Below are 26,288 nucleotides of genomic sequence, written 5' to 3' on the forward strand. Positions count from 1 at the left end.
CCTTTGGTAGTTTCAGGAGACATAATCTCAAAGTAAAGAGAGCCAAAAGACTGAGATGGGGGTGAATTTCAGATGGTGGTGAGTTTTCGGAATTCCTTATCCAGAGGATTGTGGAAGCTCATTTATTGAGCACAAGCAAGATAGAAAATGATAGATTGCTGGTGACTGATAACATCAAGGTGATCTACTATGGGGGGCTAAATGGTCTAATACTATTCCTAAGTTCTTATCACCCAACATAAATTTCATAGCACAGGAGGCCATTTACCTACTGTGCCCATCATTGAACGAGCCACAGTTAGTCCCACTCCACTGATCTTTCCTAAATCCTTCTTTTCCAAGTAGATCATTTTTCAAGTTTCATTTAGACATATGGCTTTGCTAAAACAGATGTTCATTTCTTACTGAAGCAAACAGAAATTACTGGAGAAATTCAGCAGATCTGGCAACACATGAACAGAAAACAGAGTTAACATTTCAAGTCCAGTGACCTTTCTTCAGAACTCATTTCATCCTGTTTAACCCATAGTTATGTGAAGTCAAGATATTAAATGATCCAGAGTTTTTTTTTCTATTTGTTATTACAGATCCATCTGACTTTATATCCTTTGCATATCACTCAAACATTGCAGCTATTAGGTCTTTTAAACATTGCTACATTTGCTGTATATTTAATAACTGACTGTGAGGCACAAACAGAGAAGCTCCATCAGCTTGATCAATAACCTGCACAAGTACTGAATACACAAATAAATCTATTCTATGTAAAGAACATTTCTTCTAAGAGAGTAAATTTATTTTCTTCATCACATTATTTTCTACTTCAAATAGCCAAAATTGCAGACCCTGCTTGCTTGATAACCAATCAGCGCCCCACATCCAAAATAAGCAGTGCAGCCCATTAGCCTAAGAAAGATAAGGAAAGTATACATAGAGAATAATAGAAAGGAAGCTTAGAAATAGATGCAATTTTTGCTGACAGCCTTGTTTCAGCTAAACTCCTACTGGTAGCCACAACCCAACTCCCACCAGCAACCCTGACCAAATGTCTACTGACAGCCTGATTGAACCTGATTCCCAATTCACACATTCAAATGAATGGACTTAAAAGTAAATATCATTTACTCTTAATATGAAGATGATGGGTATGCTGGGCATGATAGTTTAATTAAACTATAAGTGTTAGTGGTCTTTTAAAAACAAGAATACAAAGAAACAAATTATGCACTGAATGATTGAAATTAATGACCAGACAGGTGATAAGTCAGATGAAGATAGGTTTAGCTCAAAATTATGCTCTGTGGCACTGATTACTGTAAAAAGGGAGGAGACGAATTGGAGATGCACCAAAACATTTTAAAATAGTCTAGCTCGTGTTCAACACCCATGGACCATTAATCATAAAGCACTGTTGGAAAACTTCACAACATGTGGTATCAATAGAAATAACACACTATAAACATTCTGACCTGATGCTTCTCTCCATAAACTTTTAACTCTTTTTCAGTTCTGTCGAGTGCCAGTTCCTGACGCTGAAGCAGCTGCTGAGTTTGATTAAGTAATTTCAATACTTCCTATGGAAACAAATAATTCTAAATGTTATTTTATAAAATATTTTGAAAAATATAACTAAGAATTCCAGAGTAAAACAAAAATTCTTTAGAAACAAGCAATCTTGGATTTGTGTATCCTGCATTTTATTCATATTTACTCACTGTTAGATCCATAAATACATTCACTATTGCCTAATATTTTCAAACACTTAATGCTTTGGTGGAAGCTACTGCAAAGAATGATAAATAGAAGACTGTTCAAGGTAGCAATAAAATGCATGAATTCAAACTATCTTTATTATCTGCAACAATTTGAACATTATCTGAATCCTGAAGACTAGCCTATTACTATCTGACTCCCCTTTACTGACCACATTTCAAATTACAACTCAATAGTTTAAGAAGTTACAAAATAAACACATTGATCATACACAACTTAAATGCAAGAAATCCTAAATCAGGGATAAAATCACAACAAAATTGAAAATAGGAGATTCATATTGCTTCTAAACTGTTTTCTGGATATATGAAAAATTAGATGTGAACAAATACCTGCGCAAGACTGGTAGAAAGTATTGCTTATTATAAGTAGTTTATGAAAGTTATTCCACATTGAAAAAAAAACTAAGGACTGTTCAATCTTTAGTTCTACCCAGCCAGTTTATTACTCTCAGTTGTTATATGCAAGTTAGTTTAAAAAATGAAGTACATGTTGAAATTTAAATAGAAGCAGTAGTGAACTGGTATGGGGAACGGAGTCGGGGTAGAAGACAAGGGGAGTAGACTGGGGAGTAGTCGAAGGCTGGTGCAGAAGATGCTGCCACATCTCAGTTAATCCAACTCTCCCGAGCTGTCCTGACCTGATTGTTGCTGGCAGCTCCCATGCTGGTACAACTGGACTCCCACTTGTGTCACAACTCACACAATGAAAAGAATAATTGAACTTAATGCTGGTAAGTCAGCCACAACTTTACTGCTTTCAGTAAAACTTCACTTTCATGTATCAAAGAAAGATTTGTATTGACAGTAACATTTGACAAAAATTGTTCTGGAATACAAAAGCTATTTTGTATAATAGACATGGTAGCCATATTCTAATATCAAAACCAAACAAATAACAATGGGATGAAATATGCATTTACTTTTTTGCAGTGATAGATGATGGAGGAATTTTGGCCACAACACTGGGAGAATTTTCTTCTTTTCTCTGAACATTCTAATAGGCATTAATTAAGAAGGAATATGAGAAAAGACAATATAAACCAAATGGCAAAATTTTAAAGTGGGTACAAAATAGAGACGCGGGTGGGGGGGGGGGGGGGGCTTCGCAGACATACATTCTTGAAGGTGGCAGGACAAGTTGGCATGTTGGAAAGAAATATGATACAACTGCTTTGCCTTCATAAGTATAACAGTGTACGACTAGATAAAAGCAATGAGGTTATGGTGAACTTATATAAGTTCACTGGTTAAACTCAAATGGTGCATTCTGACTAGCTCCATTTACCACGCTTTAAGAAAGAATGCCAATGCTTTTGAAGTGATGCAGTGTGGATTTTTTAGAATTGTTCCAGGATGCAAGATATTTGTTCTGTGAACAGACAATAGGAGCTGTGATCCGTGAAACAGAAAATGTTAACAGGAGATATAATACTGATGCTAAAGTTAAGATAAACTAGATGAAATGAAAATTATTTTTTGCGCAGAAAGAAAGGTCAGTAGACCCAAATATTGCCTCTGCTTCCTCTCCGCTGATGCAGCCACACTTGCTGAGTTTCTCCAGCAATTTCTGTATTTGTTTCAGTTTCCTGCATTCATAGTTGTTTGTTTTTTTTTAAACCATATTTAGAGCCCAGTTGTGCACCAGGTCAAGTGCTGCCAACCAGGAATTACCTTTCACAGTAGACACTGTGTAACAGCAATAAAAAAGAAAATTCTCTGAGGGAAATAAGTGGCATGGATAATACTTCATTGTAAATACAAACTCACATTCGTAAATGTGTTGCTGTTTTACATTGTTTCCTATCTGAACAATGCAAATTGTATCTGTAGTTATACGAATCAAGCCACACAGGCTATCTATCCTTAGCGCCACATTATGTTAGCACCCTGTGTAAGGGATTGCTAACCTTTACCTCACCCCGGCATAGGATAATGTCTTGCCACTGTTCAATGTGGGAGCATGACTTGCTGATTATTGAATGGTAAAAGCAAGGCAAAAACTAACAAAAAAAGTTATCAATGCCTCTGGGAACAAACAAGCACTACATGCTTTTATATCAATAACAAGTTAAGAGTCAAAGAATGATAGTTGTACCCAACTCAATTGGAACCAACTTTCAAAACATATTACCTAGCTTGTTACACCTGATGCTGCATTGCTCTATCATGCTGATACAGTGATGTTTTTCCTGCTCAACTCTTCAGTATCCATCAGGTCTTCTCTTTGCCTGCTCCATTTCTGCATACCATAGCATGTTAGGATTATGGGGCACACTCTACAGTATCCTCCAGACAATGCCCCCAGACCAATTCCAGCATAGGAATTTCATCCTCAGCAGGCCTATCTTATTGCCCACAATGACACAAGTGGAAGAATGGACTGCAATACATCTATACTCTGCCTCAGTTGAGAGTTGCACAGCATAATCATCAGCCATGATTGCAGAAGATAACCCTCGTCTCTCAGTAACCGTTCCAATTGGACATCTGGCCTGTGAAACAAAACAGGACCCCTATCACAAGATACAGTCATCATGGCAGGTTCCAGAGTACTTCAAAGATTTGTTACCATTCATCACAGATGACATATACATTAATAGAATGGAAGCCATTTCTGTTGGTGAAGGCTGTTGCAGTATGATATGGTCCCTCAATGTAATATATGTGCTGTTTGTAGCACTCTGTAACTTGGAGAAGATACCATGTTGGCAAAGCCGACTGCCCAAACAGCCCTACTCCTCAAGATCACAGGGGAAATGAAATTATTCCCCGTAACAAATTATATCGATAACAGCTTGATACATTTATGAGTTGAGGATTGAGACATCCCACACAGGACCCCAGAGGATTCTTGGAAGAGCCAGTTGCATTTAAATACAGTTGTCAACTTGATGGCCACTGGGATAGGTTGTTCAGCTCGTCTTCAGATCACAAGTTTCAAATAAGCAGATAGCATAACTTTATGACGGTATCCCAGGACATCTGAGTTTGTAGGGGAAACATGCTTTGTTCATCTGGATTAAATGGTAGAGAGGACAATATGCTCCAGGCCTACTGCACTTCAGCTGCGACTTCTTTATATGGAGCTGTTCCTCCATTCCCACATCATCCAAGAAAGACACCATTGCATACAAGAGCATGTTGGCACATCCCTACAGTTCAAGGTGAGTGCAACTAAACTCTGTGTCTTTGTGCAGCCTATGAGACATTGTGAACTTTTAAGATGACCTTTGATTACTTCTATTACACAGAGATGACGATGATCAATCTGTAATGAGATGGTCAAGATTGCTTGTAACCAGGACTGGCATTCCCTCATCGTATTCTGCATGTAGTGCCCGACTTTGACTACAAAAAGCAGGCAACCTACTTAAGTTTGGTCGGCATGGGTGGACAGAAGGGTCTTGCTGTGCTGTATAACAAAGAAAAATCTTCAAGCTGTACTGTGAAAGTGTTGATAAGTCGAATGGCCCTTGAAGGGCTTCACATTGCTCACAAATAGAGATGTATGGTCAGACAGAAAAAACACACTTACCCTGCCTCTCTGGGTGTCGCTGCAGCAATTTTCTACTTCTATTGTGTCAAGACCACTTTATGCTTGAACTGGGGAAAAATACTGCTTTAACCCAAGGAAGCTGTGTAAGAAACTATTTACAGTTTTAAAATCAAGTTACTAAAGCACATTATGAATTGCACATACAACGTTGCCGGTTCAGAGAAGTGAGGGAAAAGTCCAAACAAGTCGAAATCAGCTAACTGTGTTCAGGACAATTCTGCTCAGAGACAGGCTTTTCAATTGGCACCAGTTGTTATGGCTTCACGAGAGCTCAGCATGGTAAAACGCCTCCACTGGTTGGTATTTAACCCAGACTGAGTGTTTGTGTTAAACTTACATATAAACTTAAGACAGAAGAACCCCCTTAAGTTTGCAGCATTCATACCTCTCTCTCTCTCTCTCTCTAATATATATATATATATTCCACTGCTCTGCAAAACTATCCTCTCCAATGCTTTGTTAAAAGAACAGGAAAATACTATATTTCAGTTGCTGAAGGAGAGAATACCAAATCCCACAGGAGAAAAAAGACATCTAGATCCAATCAAGCAAATGGTAAATTAAGGACTGATCATCACTGTATAAATAACATTGAGGTATTACTGAAGACAGGAAAAGTCTAAATTTGAGATTTTGGACTGATAATTCAGAACCACATTCCTCTGACTATTATACTTTGTTCCCTCAACTCATTATTTGTTTTGGTTTGTTTTTCTTCATGTGTCTGTGAAGGTGTGTGTACAAATTTTAAAAGAAGTAACGTTTTTGTTAAGAAGGCATACAGTGTGTTAGCTTTTATTGGTAGAGGGATTGAGTTTCGGAGCCATGAGGTCACAAAACTCTGGTGTGGCCACACTTGGAGTATTGCATACATTTCTGGTCACCACATTATCAGGATGTGGAAGCTTTGAAGAGGGTTCAGAGGAGATTTACAAGGATGTTGCCTGGTATGGAGGAAAGGTCTTATGAGGAAAAGCTGAAGGACTTGAGGCTGTTTTTGTTAGCGAGAAGGCGGCTGAGAGGTGACTTAAGTGAGACATAACAAGATAATCAGAGAATTACATTCAAGAGAATCAGAGACTGTGTTCAAGAGGGTTTCCTGGTAACTCAGGTTTAATTCACAATCAATTTTCCCAGTTTTCCTACCACCGCAGGTGCCCCTGTTAACGTCTTGTGAGCAGACCCCAGAATGAAGCGTGGTCAAAGCCTCTGACCAATCTGGATGATTGACCAGACAATTGACTGTTCTCTGTTCATCTCGCTGACTGACTTACACCAATGCTCAGACTGCTTGTACTGCAGCACTCACCATGGCCCACTCGCCAGTCTGTAATGAATCCCTGAACCTGACCACCCCAAGTCGACTGCCTATCATTCCAAATCTCTAGACAGAGATCAAACAGATACCTCTGACAGACTGGGATCCCCTGTCTGATGACAGTCCTTCACGATTTGGTTAAGGATTATTCCCATCAGACCTTGACACAGTCATTTGGCTGACGTACAAATAGAGTAAGCTGCCGGCACATCCTGTACGTGGTGTAGCATGGGATTGAATATCAACATGTCCACAACCTTGTATGATCACTGCCGACAATCATAGCAAGCTGCTTCATGTCTGCATTAAATGCCAAGGCAACACAGAAGTACTGAGAGCCTTTAAATTTTGAATGAGGAAGCAAATTACAAAAAGATATAGACAAGCTTCAGCATAGGAAGAGGCTACTCAACCCATCATGTTTGCATTGGTTTATGTTGAAACTAGCTGCCCATTCTAATCCACCTTTTAAGCACCATCCGTAACAGCTCATATGCAAATCCAGGTACAGTTTAAATAAGTTGAGGTTTACCACCCTAACCACCAAAAAATGAACAATGGATTTCAGAAATCATCCACCATCTGGATGAAAAGGTTTTTCTTCCTGTCCTTCTGTCATAATCTTTCAATCAATCACCTTAAATCTGTGCCACCTGGTAAGTGACCACTCTACTTGTGGAAATAAGTCTTTCCTGTCCACCCTAGCCTTGATCATTTTGTACTGATCAATTAAACTATCCATCAGTCTTCTCTTTCCTAGGGGATAAAAACTGAGCCTAATTAGTTTTCCCTCATGTCTGCAAATTTTGAGTCCTAGTAATTTCTTGTAACTCTAATCTGTATTGTCACTGAAGCATTTATGTCCTTCCTATAATAGTAAGCAGAACTGTACAGAAAATTCTATAGCCCCTAACTATAGTGTCCTATATAGCATTACATCATTGTTCTTGTATTCAACACCTTGTCCAATGAAGGAAAATATCACATAGGCCTTCTTTACTATCTTAGCCACCTGTCCTACCACTTTCAGATTCTGTGAACATGCACAACCAAGGTCTCTCAGGCCTCTCTACCACTCTCAATTAACTGTTTATTCCCAACCCTATCCCCCAAAGTCGTTATCTGCATATAATACTGCAGTATCTTGCACCATTTAAACTGTACATCCAGCTACGCAGGTGTCACTTCCAAATAACTCTGGCTGTAGCATTTTAGAAATGCTTATTCCTTTGTTTTTATTTGTTGCAACAATTAGGAATGTTGTCAATAAAATAACACATTTTGTCAAAACGAGGGATCAACAAATGAGTTGGAAACTGAAATAAATGGGCAGACAAGGAAATATTCTATGAACCATAACAGGCTTAAAAATGGAAAAAAAGTGAAGATTTCAGTCCATTTATATGGACATTTCAGCTTATAGGGGAAGTATTAAATTATTTTAAGCCAACCTTTTTTCCTTCTTGAAAAGTCAGTACATCTCTAGATATCCTCTTGTTTAATTCTGTTTTCTTTAAAAATAAAACACAAGAACAAAAATATTACACAATCATTCACAAAACTGCATATAACTGCACCTATGTTGTAATTAGGAAATTAAAGTCATCATATCAAACCTAAGTAGAAAATTAATATTTTAACATGTTTGAGGCAAAGATGTGAAGAAGTTCATCACAAAGCAACAAGATATGGACTGATCTTCCTAATCTTAGATATAACTTAAAAAATGGAAGCCAAGCATAATTTCACCAAGAGGATGTGAAAATAAAGTCATCTAAAATCACAAGATTCCAAGTAGGTCTAAGAAACTGCCCTCCCTTTGAGGTAGGGATGCATCGAGAACTCATAGAAGAACAGGTTACTTTGTTCAGCATTACAAATATATGTATCTTGGTCCACCTATATAGCATCACCAAGTCATTTGCCTATTCCACCCAGGTTAGCATGAGCAACTGGGAAGTATATAGAACCCTCGTCTTCAATCAGTCAACCACTAGGAGTTTTATAATACTCCTCTTGATAACCTTCACATTCCACGTTCCTGTTCTTGTGGCTTCAGAAGGACCTTGCAGGATCAAGATCAAAATAGTTCATTACTTCTTTTTGCCATAGTAGTTATTTCAAAATGCTGTAAGTACATAAACAGCACTTTAAAACATGGAGCTGAAGACAATTCTGAAACATTATTTTCACTTTCCTTTTTAGCAATATTATGCATTAATATTTCCCCAGCACAACATCACTTAAATGTACAGAAAGTTAACATTAGAATATGGAGAAATTAATTTTCCTAAGTGTAACTTACTAAGTATAACTTTGATTTTGTGATAGTATGGGATGAGTGATAGCAAATCAACTGACTTCACTCCTGAATTTATTTTTCATTAATGTAAAATAAGAAATTTAATATCACTTGGTTTATATTATTCCACATTGAAAGATTTTGCTAATAATTTTTATAATCTGTTCACAGTGGCTCAGTGATTAGCCTCAGGGACCCCGGGTTCAAATCCACCCTCGGTGACTATCTGTGTGGAGTTTGCACATTCTTCCAGTGTCTGTGTGGGTTTCTTCCGGGTGCTCCAGCTTCCTTCCACACAGAAGGTGTGCAGGTTAAATGAATGGGCCATGCTAAATTGCTCAGGGTTTGTCCAGGGATTCACAGGCTAGATGGATTAGCCATGGGAAATGCAGGGTTACAGGAATAGGGGAGGGGGGTGGGTCTGAGTAGGATGCTCTTCAGAAAGGCAGTGTGGACTTGATGGGCCAAATGGCCTCCTTCCACACTGTAGGAATTCTATGATTCTACATTAACAAATACTAAGAAGAAAGTCATTGTGAAATAATGTGCATTTGTATCTGCTTAATTCCAATTTAGGAATAAATGATGACTGAATTTTAAATTTATATGACACCATCTGCAGTTTCTTCTTCAGTTCTTCTAGCTGCTGTTGCTGTTCTGTAACATGGATGTTTTCTTCTCCCAGTTTGCACTGAGAAGTGATTTTGGATCTTATCAAATTTGCAGTTACTTTCTCCAGTTCCTGAACAGAGACAAAAGTGTACATTAGGTCGTTTAAATATCATTCACTTTGAAATTGCCATTTCTTCAAATAAAAATCTAAATAACTCTGCAATGTCAAAACTGCAAACCGTGGCAGCTGACCATTACAAGCCAAAGCCTTTCAACAGCTTCACTTTTAGTTGCACAAGAATGGTATATATTTAACTCATTAATTTACTCCACTGTTTGAACTGATGGGTGTAAAATATAAAAGCTGTGCGCTTTGATCTCAATTAATGGCAATTCATGGTACTTCAAGTCATAAATATTCTGCCCTTTTCTCCCCCACCCCCTCCCTTTCTGGTACAGGGTAGTCTGCTTTATATCCTTCGCTCCTTGAGCGCATTGACATTTACTCAGGCAAACGGCAGAGGTTATGAATGTGGCTCTCCGATAGTATCAAGGATTCTTGACGATGCCATCATATTGATCTAAGCATTCAGCACAGTAATACTATTATCTGGCAAATGTTTGGTCTGTTTAACTGTTGTCTGAAAAACTGGAATTCCATCTATCATATCACAATTGTTGAACTGCTCTGGACTAAATCAATTAATGGTTCCAGCAGGTTTAATTTTACATGGTAATTGCACATGCATTGTAGTAGTTTTATATCTAAATCTTACAATTATAGTCTACATATATAAAATATACACATAGAAACATTAATAAAACTTCCAATTAATTTACATGAATTCAGCAGGCAACACTGCAAGTACAGGAATTAGAAACCTGAAGTGATTATTCAGGTCTTTGAGCATTTTGAGATCATGTCAGTTTGTATCCTATCTCAATTTGTCCACCTTTTCTCTGTAACAAAAATTAAAATGGACACCTGTACAACAGCACCCTCTGTGGGGACTGTGCATTTCACAGTGTTCTCACATTTTAAACAAAATGTTCTAAATCTCATTTGTTTTACCTAAATAATACATCTGAATCTTTCTCAAGGGAATAAACAGGAAATCAGAACATACAGAGTCAAAGTGAAGGATTTTTCTATTATTCTTCTGAGAGGATACTAATTACAACTGCACGTGGAAGATAATGGGTCGTCTGGATGTCACTATTGATGAGTAATCAATGTCAGAGCAGAAATGTCATGCAGCACAGAAACAGACTCTTCAGTCCAATTCGTCCATGCTGACCAGACATCCCAATCTGATCTAGTCCCATATCTCTCTAAACTCTTCCTATTTATATACCCATCCAGAGCATTTTAAATGTTGTAAATATACCAGCCTCCACCACTTCCTCTGGCAGCTCATTCCACACCCGGACCACCTTCTGTATGAAAATGTTGCCTCTTAGATCAGTTTTAAATCTTTCCCTCTCATCTTAAACCAATGCCTTCAACTTTTGGACTTCACCACCCTAAGGAATAGGGTGGATTTTATAAACCTCTATACAGTCAGCCCTCAGCCTCTGATACTCCAGGGAAAACAGCCCTGGCCTATTCAGACTCTCCCTATATAACTCAAACTCTCTGGTCTTGGCAACATCCATCTGAACATTTTCTGCACCCTCTCAAGATTAACAACATCCTTTCTTTAGAGGAGTATCAGAATTCTAAAAGTGGTCTCAAAAATGTCTTGTACAGCCACATCATGACAATATGATTGCAGCTATTTTTTTTTAAATGCTAGCTTACAGATTCCAAAATACTACATTGAAAGTAGACTGTGATTTTAAAACTCACATTTATATTTGGGAGAACTACATCTACAGATAAAATCTCCCAAATAAATGTCAGTATCCTCTCATCACACACACATGCTCATGCAGTAGCTTTTTAGATTAGAATATTTTTTCTTCGTAAAAGTAGTAGTCACACAGAATGCTTACAGAAGATACATAATATTAATCTTGAAATTATTTTTATAAAATTTCTGTTCTGCTCAGCATTTTATTAGTAGTAGTAACCATCTGATACTTCTTCATTTTGTAAGACTGTATTTTAAAGGGGGAAGGGTACAGAGGTTTAGGGATAGAATTCACTGATGACCTTTACGTTAAGTTCTTTTGACAAACAGCTGGTTGCTTCCAGGGTGCTCTGATTTCAAATCAGATTAAATCGGTTGCACCTCATCTGTGGAAAACCTGCTATAGCAGCAAACCCAACTGCCATGGCTGTCTGGCTCTCGGCATTCAAGAGGACCATCCAAGAAAACCTTGCAAATTCCTGAAATTTTCAAAATAGAGCATCAGTTACCCATGATGTGTACTTGTGAGTCACTGACTGGGAGATTCCACAAAGGTTTCAGTAGATCTCGAGTATAAGCTACTTGTAAGCAAGTTCAGGGCCACATTGACCATCAAGGCAACCAGCATGAGACTATTTCCAGTCTTTGCAATCACGGGTGCTAGTCCAGTAACTAGCATATGTAGGACACAGCTTAAGGTACTTTCTGCATTATCTGTCAGTTGAATGTGGCTGTAGCATCTCCTGTAGATTCTATTTCTGGCCCAAGTCTGATCACTGCCTTGACACGTGATTATTTGGATCTTGTGTCTCTGCAGTCTGCTCAGTTTTCTGCGCTTGATGTTGCTGTTTCTGCATCTTTCCGAGATTGTTCCTGGAAAAGCACAGCCAGTCAGGCAGCATCCAAGGACCAGAAGCATCAACATTTCAAGCATAAGCCCTTCATCAGGGTGAAGATGCATTTGCAGTCCTCACTTTCTCCTCCCCGAGATGATTTCTCCTCAGCTGCACAATGGAGAGAAGGGCAAATTTATCTGTGCCATAGAATTGTCAGCTTCAGGAGAGCTGTGAATGCAATGTACTGTTTCATATAATCATTTCTTTGAGGTTTGGCTTCCAAACCTGCTGTTTTGTGCCCCTGCAAAGCTCTTCCTCGCATCTGTCCTCCCGACATTCTAGTCATTCAGCACCCCAAACATGGTAAGACCTATCTTCTGGATAAGCAGAGGACAACTTCGTGCAGTTAAATATTTATGTGCAAGGATTCATTACTTATTATCTGGGTGTGAATGCACCATCCAGACATGACAGCCAGCTTCTGTTCAGCAAGGCAGGAACACAACTATTATCAACTTGCCTCGCCATGACAAACCTACCATCCCATTTCCCCCAACCCCATCCCTTACTCACCATATCACCAGGTAGCTAGTGGTTCACTCAAAGAAACAGAAATTACCATGGAACATCAAATAGTTGGACTGTTTCATAACACCTGTCTATTGTGAGAAAAATTTGCAAAGAAAAACACCTTTGGTCACAAGTCCATCAGGCAGTAGTCAGCACATATCATCCTTGAGACTGTGAGGGAAAGGAGAGGCTGATACTTTTAGCAAAATGCCTCTTTGACAGAACTTTCCAACAAGCATCATGTCATACCTTGGCTGGTGGTGAGAAGGGCACAACCTGTGAGATCTACACTCTCTGCCAGCATACACTGCTCTTGAAGCAGCTGCAGGAAAAGACTGTCACACATCTTCTTCTGGAATGTGCCTTTGCAAAGAAGGGCTGGAGAGAGACGCAGTGGTTTTTGTTGAGATTTGTCCCTGGTAGTTTTGTGACTTGGAACTCTGTCCTCTACCATCTGTTCCCCGGAATGCACATCAAGACAAATATTGCGCATGGAAGACCATCAATTTGGTGAAAGACACTTTGGTCTGCCTAAAATATGTTAGTCTTTCAGTTGACCTTGACTGTGTGTTGCAGACTGGGGCATTCCAAGCTCCAGGACTACAAACTGAGGGATGCACTAAAGCTTGGGGCAACTGCAGTCAAGGTGCAGTGGAGACAGACCATCATCTAAGCTCTTTCAGTTATTAGACCCTCTCCTTGCCTCAGAATACATATAATATGGTCCTGCATGAGTAGGAAATGCTTTTGGTTTTGTAACTGTAGAGAGTGTAAAATAACAATGTTTGCATTCCTTTATGTGCAAGGACTATAAAGAATTGCTTTAGTACCTGTGTATAAAAGTACTACAGTATGAAGAGAATACACTTTTACAATAAAAATATATAGTCAGCATTCTGAATGCACACACGTCTCAATTTGGTAGAACTTGTTTAAGATGGGATACTTAATTTGGATAAATTTGGCTTCATTGAAAAGCAATATATGCAGGTATGCTTCCCAAGTCAGGAAAATCAACCCCCTTTTTAATGTTGGAGAATTTATTTCCTAAAGTTTATTCCAAAGTTGGGAAGTCGAAATTTTGGTCTCTCTCACAATTGTTTCCCTGCCCAGCATTTCTTCCACCTCAGAGGATCAGAAAGATTCCAGCCATGAGTACAATTTGATCTCAGTGCCAAATATGGGTGGCACTGCTATCTCACAGTGCCAGGGAGAGAGAAACAGAGAGAGAGAGAGAGAGAGAGACAGACAGACAGACAGACAGAGAGACAGAGAGAATACCAAGGTTAGAGAGAGATTCAAAATCAAAGATGACAGTTTTAAAATCGAGATGTTCTTTAATGTAGAACGTAAGGATACGTTCAGTGCAACTACATTACAGGGTCTGATCAGAATGGAGCCCAACTCAAATGTATAAGCAGTCAAAAATTAGTAACCCTTCTCTCCAACTGTTAAAAACATGCTCTATTTGTGAAGTTTTGTCATTTTGAATTTATTAGGCTTTGTTTGATATCTCCTTTGTTTATGATTTTAAAGAAGGCAATTTTATTGCTTATTTAAAATTGGTTGAAGCCTCCACTAGAATAGCAGCAAAAGCAATTTTATATGAACGCATTAGGGTTTTATCTACTAATATCACCAACTGTAATTTCTAGGCTTTTAAGTGAACACCATTTAGAGTTAACGATCAAACCTAAATACTACTATTAAGCAAAGAGTATAAATCAGTATTTTTAAAAACGTGACAGAATCATTTAATAGCTGTTAAATCTCTCAAAAATATTACTATAATTATAGCAAATTGCCAGCTAACTATTTAGATTCTATCACTGATAGATTCACATATCCATATAAATCTCTGAAGATCACCAAATAGCATAACAGAATTTTATAATAATCTTAATAAATCAATGTGAACAGACATAACTATAAAATACAATCTAATAAAGAATAATTATGATGTATGAATATTGACCAGTAGGGTAATTATAAAGCCCAGAACAAAAATTTCACTATTTCCCATTGTTACTGGTGTCTCACAACATAAAATACTAATGTTTAGCTACATTTAAAAACAAACTTTCATACAAATATACGAGTTAGGAGCAGATTCCTCCCCCCCCTTCCAAAAAGCCTTCTCTGCCATTTAGTAAGATCATTGCTGATCCAATTGTAACCTGAACTCCACATCCCTGCCTACACCGACAACCTTACACCCCCTTGCTTATCAACAATGTATCCACCACTGCCAGAAAAATATTCCAAGATTCACTTCCACCACATTTTGAGAAAGAAAATTCCAGAGCCCCACAATCCTGCATAAGAAAAAAAACTTGTCGCTGTTTTAAACAATCATTTATTTTTAATAACTAGGTGAACCCTAAATTGTCCCACAAATTGAAACCATCCCCTCCACATTCATATTAAAACAAATACTTTCTTACATAGATTTATTGGAATTAAATAGTACTTTGCTTCAAGTGTTAAATAATGCCAAATCAATTATAGCACTGAAAAGTACTGGTTTGTTATTTAAAGTAGGGATTGGGTGATTTTCAACCAAATCAATTCAACACATGAAACTAATACTATTTTTATAGGTATTATTTAGCATGCACTATATTAGAGCAATCTGTCACAAACAGGCCAATTTAGGTAAAATTTGTCCCTCAGTTTTGCCCAAAAAAACAGAACTTCTTGAAAGAGAACAGAATTGAACTAGAGTGTTGATAACATAAATGATCTGGAAGAGGGCACTGTTGGTATGATCAGCAAATTTGCAGATGACATGAAGATTGGTGGAGTAGCAGAAAGCATAGGGGACGATGAAAGAATACAGGAGAATACAGATAGACTGGAGAGTTGGGTGGAGAAGTGGCAGATGGAGTTCAATCCAGGCAAATGTGAGGTGATGCATTTTGGGAAGTCTAATTCGAGAGTGAATTACACAGTAAACGGAAGAGCCTTGGGAAAGGTTGATGAGCAGAGAGATCTGGGAGTGCAGATCCATTGTACCCTGAAGGTTGCTGCATAGGTGGATAGAGTGGTCAAGAAGGCATATGGTATGCTTGGTAAAAACAATGACTGCAGATGCTGAAAACCAAATACTGGATTAGTGGTGCTGGAAGAGCACAGCAGTTCAGGCAGCATCCAACGAGCAGCGAAATCGACGTTTCGGGCAAAAGCCCTTCATCAGGAATATGGTATGCTTGCCTTCATTAGACGGGTATTGAGTATAAGAGCTGGCAAGTCATATTAAAATTGTACAAGACATTGGCTTGTCCGCATTTAGAATACTGTGTACACATCTGGTCGCCACATTACTAAAAGGATGTGGATGCTTTGGACAGGGTGCACATAAGGTTTACGAGGATGTTGCCTGGTATGGAAGGTGTTAACTATGAAGAGAGGTTGAGTAGATTAGGTTTGTATTCATTAGAAAAAAGGAGATTGAGGCGGGACCTGATTGAGGTTTACAAAATCATGAAAGGTATAGACAGGGTAGAAAGAGATAAGCTTTTTTCCAAGGGTGAAGGATTCAATAATGAGAGGTCACGCTTTCAAGTTGAGAGGTGGGAAGTTTAAGGGGGATACACGCGGCAAGTACTTTACACAGAGGATGGTGGATGCCTGGAAGCGTTGCCAGCAGAGGTGGTAGAGGCACGCATGGTAGATTCATTTAAGATGCGTCTGGACAGATACATGAGTAGGTGGGGAGCAGAGGGATACAGATGCTTAGGAATTGGGCGGCAGGTTTAGACAGTGGATTTGGATCGGCTCAAGCTTGGAGGGCCGAAGGGTCTGCTCCTGGGCTGTAAATTTTCTTTGTTCTTCTTTGTTCTTTATGCAAGGAGACATTTAACAGATCAAGTTATAGATGACAGGAAAGGTGATTCTACAATTTTGTCTACAACAACATATTTCAATATAAAAACAGCAGTTTACAAGCATGGTATTTAATTTCTCTAAGTTTTAAAGACACTTAGCAGTAATATGCTGCTTTGAGAGTTTCTCCTATTTCAGTTTCAATTGATAATCCTACTTCCCGAGCATATTAGCCACATTATAAAAAAAGATTTTCTGAATACAATTCTCATGAACTGCTCCATGTCATTTCATCATAGGAACACAGAAGTAGTGCATTCAGCACCTTGCAACACCATAAGATGATAATATGATAGACCTGGGACCAAACTCCTTTTGGCTAACCAATGTCTATTAAGCTTTTGCTATTTGCAAAATAATTCAGAATTATATGAAATTGTGTGTGCAAAAGTCTATCCTAACTCCACTCCTTAAATGCTTGCCTCTACTTTTCAGTCATGCTCACCTTCCCGGATGCCTCAATCAATGGAAATAATTTACCTTCATTCACTCTGATAGTTTCCCTTCATAATTTGATGACTCTGGACACAGCGTCAGTTCCAACAGAGAAGGAAGTTAACAAATATGTCATAAAGTTGACAAGAAGAAGAGCTACAAGTATGGAATCAGGAAGGCGAAGTTGATCAGTGCATGGATCGATTCAAAAAGAGAAAGTAGACAGAGACTGGAAGAGGAACACAGAATTCTTGTGATAATAAACAATAAATTACCCTCAGAAGAGGTCAGATTTTCTGTTTGGCAATAATGAAGACAGATGCTCTTGAAGGCAACACGTGAGTTGTATTAAAAAAAAGTCTAAAGTTTGGAAAGCTATGTGAATAACGTGGAAATGTCAATGAGCTAATATTTTCCCAGAAAAAGTCAAACCTTGAACACAGACATTACTGACTGATCAGCTATAAAGGATCACACCACCATCAGGACTATTGTAACGTGAGCAAGAAAGAATTCACAGATAACTGGATCCACAAAATGCAAAGTGAAACCTGGTGCTGAATAGGATTTGTGACCTACTATGTGAATGAAGTTCCACATAAAGTGGAATGATGTAACTATGTAGTGTCAAATGTATGTAATGGGTGTTGCAAGTGTTTGTGGTTGCGTTAGATATACCTTTTTTGTACCAATTCAATTTAAAGTGAAATTTATCTTTTTATTTGGAAACTTGTTTATTAATTCATATGTGCTTTATGCTGATTCTGATTTTTATTAAATTGGAAGTTACAAGAACAAATTTTGTTGTAATTTATTTGGGGGTCATTCAATAAATCTGGCTATTTTAGTTATGAATCTTCTATGAGGATCATAATATTTTGAAAACTTCATGTAAATTCATTCAATCGAGAATTTTTTGTGGAAATCACAAAGAATCCCATGAGTTTTTGAAAACGCCAGTCCTCTCTCTTCCCATCATCTAGCCGTGTCAACCACCTAACCATCCTTTTTCTTTGTCGCAGACCTCAGGTCATTCTACAGTTATATTTCCTCTGTTCCTTCCTTTGCCACCAGTCCATTCTATTTAAATGATTCTCCAGTTTCTACCTTATCAGTGATGGAAGTGTTGCACCAAAGCTTTAAACTTGTCTACCCTGTCCAGAGATGCTACTTTAACCATTGTGTTTTCTGGATGTTCAACTGATGTTACATTCTTGATTCAGCAAAGAGCTACTATAATAATGATCAGCATCCGAAAAGAAACTGTTGTGAAACACCCTTGGAAATATCAGTACCAGATTCACGGACAATACAGTATATAAAGCAACTGTAAGGAACATCAAACAATCAAATCTAGGTTACTTAACATTATTTGTTATTATCAAAATCCTTCAGAACTTGTGCAATAGTCAAAATATATTAAAGATATACATGTGTAGTAGCGTGATAGATTACTATACTGACACACTGCACCAAAGTGAAAGGGGTGCAAGTCCTCCATAGTGATTCTTCATAGAAGATAATGCATATTCCTATGCCATGCCAATCACTGGCTAATTTATAGCAGTATCAGAGAGACCAAGTGACATAACATTTCAAATAGTGAACAAGGAGACATAAAGCAAAAAGAAGAAAATAAGTTGCAGAGTAAAGAAACCAAAGAAAGAAAGTTCATAGAAAGCTGAAGGAATATATACAAAACCACAATTCAGTTTTATAATTGCAGCAACATTTCTTACTCAGAAACGAGTAACTGTCACTGCCTTTAGTTCAAGAATGCTACTGCTACAGTAAAAAAATTCTCAATCATTATGTGTACACATCGTAAATTACTTGTAAAGATTTCATCTGACAGTTTTTTGTTCCAAATTCATAGCCACATTCTAAAATAATTAGAATTTTCAACATCAGTGTTACTGAACAGAAGAAATCTCCACAAAAAACATTTAAAACACACTGCAGGAATTTTCATTCTAATGCATTTCAAAACTTCAAAAGGTGTTGCATTATTTGAGGTTTCCAAAGTACCTGTTTCAGGTTATGTATCATATTCTCCTGATGTTTATTCACTGTAATTAGCTTTTTGTTCAATCTTGTTGCTTCATCCACTATACAACACAAAAAAAGTCTTCTAAAAATCACTTTAAATAAAATGTTTGAACTATAGTCTAAAAGATAGTCCACACTTTTAAATCTAATTTTGTGTCAATAGTTGACCTGTAAATACATAACTTTCATGACACACATTCATTATACAGTTAAAAGCTCAATAATTTGATATTTTATTGCAGAACAATCTAAATTGCGTCCAGAAAAAATATAATTTGATTATACTAACCCATTCTTCAACTTGATCTTAAGTTTAAAACATCCCCTGCAGAAAATTCACAGACTTGTGTTCATGACAATAAATATTCTCTTCCTTTGAGTTTTCTGCTTGAAAGCTGGCCCTCAATAATTTGTTGAAACATGCATAAAAGCCGTGATCTGTTTATGAGCGTGGTGTGAAGGCAGGCCCCCAGTCAGTCTTGGCTAGAGGCAGGATTGAACTCTGTGCTGTCAATGTTAATCTGAATGCTGTGCTGACTTTCTAGCCCCTCACTCTTCCCACATCTCCATTTTATATTACTATTTTGAAATGTAAGCCTCGAGTTGTTACAAGTGACAGGATCATTACAAGGTCATTAGTTGAGTCATGAGATATAGGACTGAATTTTACCAGAAACTGGCCATGTCTATTTTGATGAATTTCATGGAGGTTTTCTCTTAGTCAGCCCTCATGAGCTTTTTCACATTTTTCTCCACAAGTCATCTTATTAGTTACGCTCCACATCTGTAGGATTTATTGTTCTTCCCAACTTCCCTCTTGTCACTACTGGAAAGGCACTGTTGGGACCTCTTGGCACCAGTGCTGTTTTAAAAGCCAGAAGGTGTGCCTGGTAATAGTCTCCATCTAGCATAGGCTTAGTCTTCCCTTATTGCTCAGAGTAGCTTAACACTTACTCATTGTTCAGTGTGGGACTATCCCATACTGGAAAGCCTTCAAAAAGGCTGAGAATGTACATTTCTATTCAGCAATCCCAAATCAAAGAAAAGGAAAAGGCTACATTTGTTTCTTGGAATGTTTGCCTTTTGAGCAGCAACAAGTTTACAAGCAATGAGTGATTACTCCAACTTTTGTTAGAACCACATATCAATTAAGTCCTGTTTGGATTGCTGTAGCTGAAGATGGATCTCTATCACACAAGTGGTGATGTAGCTCTTGCTCAAAGTCCTTACCCTCCTCCTAGGAAGACCGCTGTCACTCTCCTAGCTCTTTAGCATCCATCACATCCTCTTTTTACCTATTACAGTTGTGCAGAGCACAGAAAATAAAGAATATATGACACACTTTGTCTGGAAAGCATTGCAAGGCCATCCCCCACCAGACTGATCAAAGCATTAAAAAAACCTCATTTTCAGCATATCTACCATCTGCTTCACCACAACCTTGGTTGATGAATGAGCAACCATGTATTTATGCCTGTCCTTTGACAGGGGTTGCAAAATGGAGTGATTAGCCATGGTTGTCTCTCAGTAACCATGACTGTATGCCATCTGCCCTTAACTGTTTAGGATTGTCATCAACATAGTAGCACATGGAAGACTCCAACAAGAGGGTCATGGGATGTCCCTACATGGACATTTGGCAAAGGACACCATACAGTCGGTTCTGCCATAATGCACATTTCTTCAACGCAAATTGGCGTTAACACTAATAAAGAATTTAGACCATTATCTGTAGAACACAAACCTTCCTTACCAATATTGGCTGTAACATGACTCCAGCCCCATTAACTTAAATGGCGCAGCTGTTGCACAATTTTCTTATAAAGTGAAATTGCATGAGAACAGAATTATCACGTTATATTAGAACCGGCTGTAGTCTCATGAATGCAACACAATTCACGTCACACAAATGCAGTAGGAGCTTGCAAGTGCTACATGAATACTAATACCTTGTATGTGTGTGTCTCACATATCATCAAAGAAAGGCAGCACTGCTATAAGATGTTGATAAATACTTACAGTTAAAGCTGAGGAATTCACTTTTGTGCCCTTATGCAGCCTATGAGAACTTCATTATTTTAAAGAAGAGGTCCACGGATGACAATTTTAACATCGCTTGTGACTAATTCTGCTTCAGAGGTGTTCTTCTTCATCAATACTGAGCTTCCACAGTTTCTCAACAAAACCTTTAATTTAGGTGTTCACCTGTCTTATGGTCTTAAACATTACCACACAACCGTAGGTGATTTAGCAGAATACTCCAGATAGACTCATACAGCGATACAGCACGGAAACACATCCATCCTCGGTCAAACATGTCCGCACCAACCAGACCTAGTCCTATTTGCCAGCATTTGGCCTGTACCCCTTCCTATTTCATGTATTTATTGAAACTTTTGCAGGTTGTAACTGTATGCGCATCTACCACTTCCTCTGGCAGTTCATTCTGCACATTAACCATTTTCTGCATAAAAAGATTGCCCCTCATGGCATTTTTAAAATGTCTCCACTCACCTTAAAAATATGGCCCCTTGTTTTGAACTACCTCACCCTAGAGAAAACCCCTGCTATTCACCTTATCTATGGTCCTCATGATTTTATAAAACTCTCTAAGGTCACCCCTCAACCTCCTATGCTCCAGTAAAAAATGCTCCAGCCTATCCACCCTATTTTTATAACTCAAACTCTCTATTCTTGGCAACAGGCTGGTAAATCTTTTCTGAACCCTCTCCAATTTAATAATATCCTTCCTATAGCAAGGTGACCAGTACTGAACACAATATCACAGAAAAGGCCTTACCAATATTCTCTACAACCTCAACATGATGTCACAACTCCTGTACTCAAAGGTCTGGGCAATGAAGGCAAGCACGCTAAACACTTTCTTAAACATTCTACCTACCTGTGACACAAATGTTGAAGAATTATGTATCTGAACCCAGAGTCTTTCTGTTTTACTACTTTAGCCAAAGCCCTATCGTTAATGGGTGTAGGTTTGCTCACTGAGCTGTAGGTTTGATATCCAGACGTTTCATTACCTGGCTAGGTAACATCATCAGTGGCGACCTCCAAGTGAAGCGAAGCTGTTGTCTCCTGCTTTCTATTTATATCTTTCTCCTGGATGGGGTTCCTGGGGTTTGTGGTGATGTCATTTCCTGTTCGTTTTCTGAGGGGTTGATAGATGGCATCTAGATCTATGTGCTTGTTTATGGCGTTGTGGTTGGAGTGCCAGGCCTTTAGGAATTCTCTGGCATGTCTCTGCTTAGCCTGTCCCAGGCTAACAAACTCAAAAGACCCAGTACAACCCATGGACAAAACCAACATCATCTATAAAATTCCATGCAAGGACTGCCACAAACCAAAAATCTGGGTTCGCTACATAGATGACACCTTTGTCATCACAAAACGAAACAAGATAGAAGAGACATTTATCATCATCAACAACACCGTCACAGGCAAAAAGTTCACCAAGGAGAAAGAAAGCGACAACAAACTCGCATTTCTGGACACCACAGTAGATACTCAAAAAACGCAGTGCGCAGATTCCTCAAGAACAAACCATGACAAGCAGACAAAACACAGCCAGAAACCCTAACCACCTTACCATATATCAAAGAAGTTTCAGAAATGGCAGCCAGACTACTGAGACCCCTCGGAATCCTAGTAGCACACAAACCCACCAACACTCTCAAACAAAAACTAACAAACTTAAAAGACCCAGTACAACCCATGGACAAAACCAACGTCATCTATAAAACTCCATGCAAGGACTGCCACAAACACTATGCAGGGCAAACAGGAAGAAAGTTAGCCACCAGGATACATGAACACCAGCTAGCCACGAAAAGAGACAACCCCCTCTCCCTCATAGCCCTACACACGGATGAAAAAAAACCCATCATTTCGACTGGGACAAGACATCTATCCTGGGACAGTCTAAGCAGAGACATGCCAGAGAATTTCTAGAGGCCTGGCACTCCAACCACAACGCCATAAACAAGCACATAGATCTAGATGCCATCTATCAACCCCTCAGAAAACGAACAAGAAATGATATCACCACAAACTCCAGGAACCCCATCCAGGAGAAAGATATAAAGAGAAAGCAGGACACAACAACTTCACTTCACTTGGAGGTCGCCACTGATGATGTTACCTAGCTAGGTAATGAAACATCTGGATATCAAACCTACAGCTCAGCGAGCAAACCTACACCCTAAACCTCAACCTGAGCTACAAACCTTCACAAAACTTGTGAAACCCTATCGTTAATTGTATAGGTCTCCTGCCCTTGTTCGTTTTATCAAAGTGCAATACCTCACATTTATCTAAATTAAACTCCATCTGTCACTCCTCAGCCTATTGACTAGGATCAGTTTGTAATTTTCTTAGATAATCATCTTCACTATTGATTATACCACCAATTTAGAATCATATGCAAACTTACTCATCATGACTTCTATATTTTCATCTAAATCATTTATATAAACGGCAAACAAAACTGACTCAATACCGATCCCTGTGCAACACCGCTGGTCACAGGCCTCCAGTCTGAAAAACAACCCTCCACCACCTTCATCTGTCCCTTACTAACAAACCAATTTTGTATCTAATTAGCAAACTCACCCTGAATCCCACATGATCTAACTTTACTAATTACTCTACCATGCAGAACCTTGCCAAAGACTTTACTAAAGTCCATGTAAACAACATCCGTCACCCTGTCCTCATCAATCGTTTTGGTTATTTGCTGCACTCCCCCTAGAGAAATCCACCCAATTACTGACACTATGTGGGCAAAAGGAGCCTACAGAGCTCATCAGGACCATCTGGAAGAGCATGCAAAAGATGCACCTGGAGACAGTAACATCTTTCTTTCATAAGTTGAGACAGCCTGACCTCACCTCTACACGGGAGCAGGCTAAGTTTATATACAAGGGTCCATTCAGTTGTCAGCCCCTCTTAGTGCCCCACAATGAACATAAACTGTTTCCTGCATTAGTAGAAAATGCCGCAGATTTTGTAGAGAAGCTCTGAGAAATGCAAAACTTCTATTATTTTGTTTGTTCTTTTTCACTGGAAAGTCTGTACAGATACTATGGAGAATGTTTGTATGTACTTGTAGATGATTTTTATGAATAAAGTATATTTTTGAAGTAAAAAGGAGCAGGCTAAGTTTGATCAACCTGTTTAGAGATGTTATTACACACCAAGTGTGACTTGAATCCAGGGTTACTGGCTTATTGGTAGGAACATTACCACTGCACAACATGAACCCTCACAATGTTTCTCAGGTCAGCACTTTATAATAGTCAGCTGTTAGCAAATGAATAATGACAACAAAGCTTTCAATCTTCCTCGTGTGCATATTTCAGTTTTATTTTGACTGCCTTAATTACTTTCAACAGTCTCATTACTCTGGTTTGTACTGCAATTTTAGGACAATATGGGATCAATTGGCTTCAATTATTACCACTGAAGGGAACAGGTACAATCATTATAATTTACTTTGATTGGCAAAAATACTATAATTTGAAGAAATAAAATGAGCACCACGCCATTACTTAGGGCATTCCAAGTTGACATTGTCTACCCTCAGCTTACACTTGCTGTTTGGGGCTTCTTTTAGTGCAATGGCAGTGTCCCTACCTCTGGACCAGGAGGTTTGAGTTGAAGTCCCACCAGATTGTAATATCATCTCTGAACAGGTTGACTGAAAATTCTTAACATGCCGGGGTCTCTGCATATTTCCCCAGAAATAACTTGCTGGGTCTATTATACATTACTTAGATTAATTCTGGAGCTCTTCTGTGAATTATGCAAGCATTTTCTTACAAGCCTTTTCAGGATTTTTCACAAGTACACAAGAAATAGCAGCAGAATTAGAAACTGGTCCGTCAAGCCTGCTTTATTATTCAACATGATCAAAACTGACTTTGGGCTTCAAATCAACTTTCTCCTCGTATTCCTTAATCCCAACACACCGAAAATCTGCCTATTCCAGCATTGAATGCATTCACAACGCCTCTTGGGTACAGAGTTCCATAAATTGCAAATACTGAGTGAAGTATTTCTCTTCAGCTCAGCCTTAAAGTATTGGTCCCTTACCCCAAGACATTACTCTATGCTTTGGTGCCCCTCCTCAAGGAATCTTCTCTCAAGATTTACCCTAATCAAGCACTTTAGGAATTCTGTATGCCTCAAGTGGATTGTTTCTCATTCTACTTAACTCCAAAATATATAGACTCAACTTCTCATCATCGGACACCCTTCATTCCAGGCACCAATTTAGCACTTTGCTCTACTGACTCCTATGCAAATATATCTTTTCATAAATGTGGAAACCTAAACTGCAAGACCTAAACTGCATTTCTGGCTGAAGATGGCTCCAAATGTTTCAGCCCCATCTCCTGCACAGACGCGCTGGGCTCATTGTTAAGGATTAATATACTTGTGGATCCTGCTTTTTCTGCTGATTGTCTAATTGTCCACCCACTGTTCATGATAGGATTGCAGGGATCAGGTCTGATCTGTTAGTTGTGGGATTGCTTAGTGCTTTTATTTCTTTATTTTTTCAAATTTATTTCTATAATCTGTAATGCTGGACTTCTATTTCTTTAATTTTCTATTTTTTCCCCCTAGGAACTTATACTTAAGAATTTGTATCTAGGTTACCTTTGTATCTAAGATAGCACTGTTAGTGGCAACTTGTACATTTTTCACTTTGCTAATTTGAGTACATAGAGTCACAGAGATGTACAGCATGGAAACAGACCCTTCGGTCCAACTCATTCACGCTGACCAGATATCCTAAATTAATTTAGTCCCATTTGCTTGCGATTGGCCAATCTCTCTCTAAACCCTTCCTGTTCATATACCCATTAAGTTGCCTTTTAAATGTTGTAATTGCACCAGCCTCCACCACTTCCTCTGTAGCTCATTCCATACAGGTACCACCCTCTGTGTATGTGTGACAATAAAGCTAATTCTAATTTTACCTAACACAAGCTGCTTATGCTACTTGGCATCTGAATATAGCTTCACAAAACTGTCACCTTATTTTCAGGTACGCCTGGTACGGATCTTGGCAACCCTTC

General features: G+C 38.5%; 1 protein-coding gene across 2 annotated transcripts in view; it reads right to left on the reverse strand.

The window, feature by feature from the left end:
• LOC140493761 (coiled-coil domain-containing protein 73-like) overlaps positions 1–19,555 on the reverse strand; it is a 44,329-nt gene extending 24,774 nt beyond the window's left edge. The window contains exons 1-5 of one of the 2 annotated variants that reach the window (XM_072592613.1): positions 19,481–19,555; positions 19,171–19,250; positions 9,565–9,693; positions 8,101–8,160; positions 1,470–1,574 (exon numbers count right to left, since the gene is read on the reverse strand). In XM_072592613.1, the coding sequence (XP_072448714.1) occupies positions 1,470–1,574; positions 8,101–8,160; positions 9,565–9,693; positions 19,171–19,250; positions 19,481–19,484 (378 nt within the window). In that variant the 5' untranslated portion in view covers positions 19,485–19,555. Of the gene's footprint in view, positions 1–1,469; positions 1,575–8,100; positions 8,161–9,564; positions 9,694–17,187; positions 17,532–19,170; positions 19,251–19,480 lie in introns of those variants that run through there. The other variant, XM_072592614.1, reaches the window with a different exon arrangement.
• Positions 19,556–26,288: the final 6,733 nt, after the last annotated feature.

This window comes from Chiloscyllium punctatum, chromosome 22 (genome assembly GCF_047496795.1).
Source record: "Chiloscyllium punctatum isolate Juve2018m chromosome 22, sChiPun1.3, whole genome shotgun sequence".
NCBI classification, from domain to species: Eukaryota; Metazoa; Chordata; class Chondrichthyes; order Orectolobiformes; family Hemiscylliidae; genus Chiloscyllium; species Chiloscyllium punctatum.